Source organism: Microtus ochrogaster, unplaced genomic scaffold, assembly GCF_000317375.1.
Source record: "Microtus ochrogaster isolate Prairie Vole_2 unplaced genomic scaffold, MicOch1.0 UNK12, whole genome shotgun sequence".
Taxonomy (NCBI): Eukaryota; Metazoa; Chordata; class Mammalia; order Rodentia; family Cricetidae; genus Microtus; species Microtus ochrogaster.
Genome location: NW_004949110.1, coordinates 5,917,879 through 5,921,869, shown reverse-complemented (window position 1 = coordinate 5,921,869; position 3,991 = coordinate 5,917,879). Strand labels below are relative to the sequence as shown.

The 3,991-nt window shown below is 34.1% G+C and overlaps 1 protein-coding gene across 1 annotated transcript in view; it reads right to left on the bottom strand.

Annotated features, from left to right (window-relative positions):
- Atr (ATR serine/threonine kinase) overlaps positions 1-3,991 on the bottom strand; it is a 105,181-nt gene that overhangs the window by 18,425 nt on the left and 82,765 nt on the right. The window contains exons 38-40 of the mRNA XM_013353571.2: positions 3,530-3,762; positions 1,816-1,950; positions 23-223 (exon numbers count right to left, since the gene is read on the bottom strand). Of these exons, the coding sequence (XP_013209025.1) occupies positions 23-223; positions 1,816-1,950; positions 3,530-3,762 (569 nt within the window). The remainder of the gene's footprint in view (positions 1-22; positions 224-1,815; positions 1,951-3,529; positions 3,763-3,991) is intronic.

Sequence of the window (3,991 nt, the reverse complement as noted above, 5' to 3'; positions counted from 1 at the left end):
AAAAAAAAAAACTGAAGCTTACCACATCATCGAAGCCTGCAAGGTAGGCCCAATGCCCAGGAAATGGGTCATGATTAGCATGGGCACCCAAAATTGATGGAAGAGTAGGGATCATGACTGACTGCAAAGGAATGAGGATTTCACTAAACGCTGGGTCTTCTACCAGTTTTTTAAGCATTTTAAAGTGAGTGCTCATGCTTAATGTAGAATTACTTCCATCAACCTGAGAAAAGAAAAACCAACACAAATAGTACATTTCAATTCTTCTGAGTTTACCTTGAATTAGAGAACTTTAAGCACGTAAACACTTCATTTTTACAATCTCAACTGCTCAGCACTGCACTGTCCTAAGTATTTTAAGTCACCTCATGCAGACCTACTACCTCTTTTACCCCATGACATGACTCTATCGTAGGAGTGTCTAAACAGGAGGGGATGAGTAGAAACCAGTGATCTATTATGAGATATGTGAAAATCTGTAATAACTTCTTTTGGTTATCAAATCTCATTTGGCAACAAAATGGTACCTGAATTTCTTAGTGTAAAGATCAATGCAATGTGTGTTTGATTAAGAGATATGCCAGCAGATTATCATCAGTTACAATATCCGATATAAAGTATGATTACCTTTAAAATCAGAAAAAGAATTAAATTCCAAATGTAGTTTGCCATGAAGGTTTCAGATGAAGAACTAAGCACTTGAGATAAAGTGGTACCTTACAAGGCTGATATCTAAAAAATAAGTTTCCCTAGTGCCAAGTACATAAGAGGTCAAGTAGATTTAATGGGAATAATGAAAGACTATACTTTTTGAGAATGTATTCATGAGAGGAGGTAGAGGAATAGGGTCACCTGTATCTTTCTACCTAGGAATGGGTAATGGATTTTGATTATTTGGCAAACAACACTAGCTATTTGACAGACAAAGAACCTCTCTCTTTAATAATTACCCCCCACACTTTCATCTCCCCTACGTTCTTTTGCCTTTTTTCCCAATTCCTCACACAGAATAGTGATCCACTCCTATAACCACCTTCCTACTTCAGTCACAATTATACTGAAGATAATACTTTTTATTCTAAGTGATAGCCATCTGCTTATTTTCCTACAAATCTATCAGCAATTCAAGGCAGGTTTCTATTAGGAATCTTTGTTACCTCAGCACAGTGCCTGTACACTGAAAAATATAGTGAAAAAATGAAAATCAAGGGCTTGGGTTAGAGATCATATGTTAAGTGCTTGCCCGTTATGCATAAGGCCTTGGGTTTCATAATCCAACACTACAAAAAGGCAAAGACTACCAAACAAAACCATCCATTCTCTTTCCTATCACATATGTGGGTTAACAGACAAGTTTTCAAAGCTTAAGGAAATGACAAAATAATTAGCGGCTGCTTTAATTCATTTTACATATATTTTTATGGTTGATTTATTCTTTGACTTAAAACTATTTGATAATTAATAAAACTATATTTTCAGAAAAATTCAGAAATATAAAAGACACCTGAAAGAAGGACAGATGTTACAAGTTTAAAAAAAATAGATTTATTATATAAATCAGATAGACATAGAGATGTCGCTCAGTTGTAAAGCCCTTGCTTGGCAAGATCAGGTTTCTAGTTCAATCTCTAGTACTATGAAGAATGGGGGGAGAGGTAGAAGATTCATTAAAATATATCATTCAATACATTTTGATGCATGTATACTGACATACTTAAAAATCTTAATTTAATGAAAAGAATCAACTCAAATCACATGTAAGTTTCTGTATAACGTTTAACATTGGCTGATAATCACTAAAATCTGTGACATTACCGATTTGTTGCACAATTCTAGCAGCTTGTCTGTTAGGCGAGTTGCATCTCCAACAAACTTTTCTAAAGACTTTTCCATATAGATAGCTTTGTTAAGAATTTCCTTGCATCTGTTCACACGCATGGGATAAGAAGACTGTCAAATAAAAAAAGAGTAAATTCAATTAAATATGAAGTCTGATTGGCAAAAATCAACTAAAGATAATATTCATGAAGTGAGTTTATAATAAGCATACAGGAAATCAATCTGATAACATCAAAAGCGATAAAGAAATTTTAATCCACCGGGCAATAGTGGTGCACGCCTTTAATTCCAGAACTCTTAAATAGAGGCAGGCGGATCTCTGTGAGTCTGAGGCCAGCCTGGTATACAGAGCTAGTTCGAGGACAGGTTCCAAAGCTACAGAGAAACCCTGTCTTATTAACTTGTGAATTCCCTTGAAAGGATCTACATTGAAGAAATAATCTGATATTTTGATATGTAGTAAAACAGAAAAAAGGAAAATAAAACAAAGAAAAGCTTAATGATTTAATGAATAGAGCTATTTTACAATTTTATATAAGTACTAAAATGTGTCTAAAAGAATATTAATACAATTTATCAATTGTTACATTAATTAAATATTTAAGTGAAAATATGAAATTATCAATTTAAGTTTACTGTTATGATTAGAATATATATATATAAGTTATAAGAAAATACTAATGAATAGTCTGAATTTTAATTTTTTATCTGCATACTAAATTTTCTATAATATTTCCCATTAAAATATACTAATGGGCACTAATTATGTAGTCTTTGTTTCAGTATTAGACTAAGTATTTTGAATTAAAACATTCAGGAAAAGAAAGTTATCACAGGGATGGAGAGATGACTCAGTGATTAAGAGTACTTGTTTTCACAGAGGACCTGGGTTCAATTCCCAGCACATTACTGTAGCAAAATGATCTTGTACACTATAAAGATTTGTCACTCATATTGGTTTAATAAAATGCTGTTGGCTAGTAGCCAGTCAGGAAGTATAGGCAAGGCAATCAGACTAGGAGAATTCTGGGACGAGAAAAGCAAGAGACACAGTTGTCATCCAGAAGTAGAGGAAGCAAAATGAGAATGCCTTACTGAGAAAAGGTACCAATCCATGTGGCTAAACATAGGTAAGAATTAGGGGTTAATTTAAGTTGTAAGAGATAGTTAGTAATAAGCCTGAACTAATAGGCCAAACAGTTTATAATTAATATAAATCTCTGTCTGTTTATTTGGGACTGAAGAGCTGCGGGACCTGGCAGGACAGAAACATCCATCTACAACACTCACATGGCAAGTTACAACTGTTTATAAACTCCAGTGGACTGATCACATTCTTCTGATCTCTGTGGGCACCAGGCATGCAAGTGGTGTACAAACATACATTCAAGAAAAATACTCATACACCTAAAACAAATCTTTAAAAAACTGGTTATTACAACTATTCACTAAAAACTTGATGAGGAAAACATATGTTCAAGTTTTTAATCTTAACATACTGGTCACTTCTTTTCATATGATAAGTATCTTAAAATATTTAAACAAGATAATATTTTTCTCTGTTAGAAAGTATTTAAAAATTACTAACAATATAGGTCAGAACCTTGGAACTTTTATTTATATATTTTCTATAAAAATCTAGGCCATAATAAGTATTACGAGGCATTGTGGTCACTAGCTAATGTACTACCTTTGACACAGCTGTCATCATCCACATGGCTTGCTGAGGATAGGCTAGAAACACCTTGGCTATTATTTCCATCAAGACAACAAAAACTTCATCATGAGAATGACAAATTCGAGAGATCAACTGTGAGAAAGCTGTCAAAAACTGATACGGAGCTAAACGGTTTGTGTGCTCTGTGAGAACGCTATTTATTCTAGACAAATCATTTCTCATTTGTACTCGATCAGAACGGCCACCTAGGGGAAAGGAAAAGAAAAAGGGTTTAAGTCAGGGGAAAAAATAAACATCAATTCATCAATTCATTTCACAGAAAAAAAATGTGATTAAAAAACTGCTTTTAAAATACATTATCTTGCCAGGTGGTGGTGGAGCACGCCTTTAATCCCAGCACTTGGGAGGCAGAGGCAGGCAGATCTCTGTGAGTTCGAGACCAGCCTGGTCTACAAGAGCTAGTTCCAGGACAGG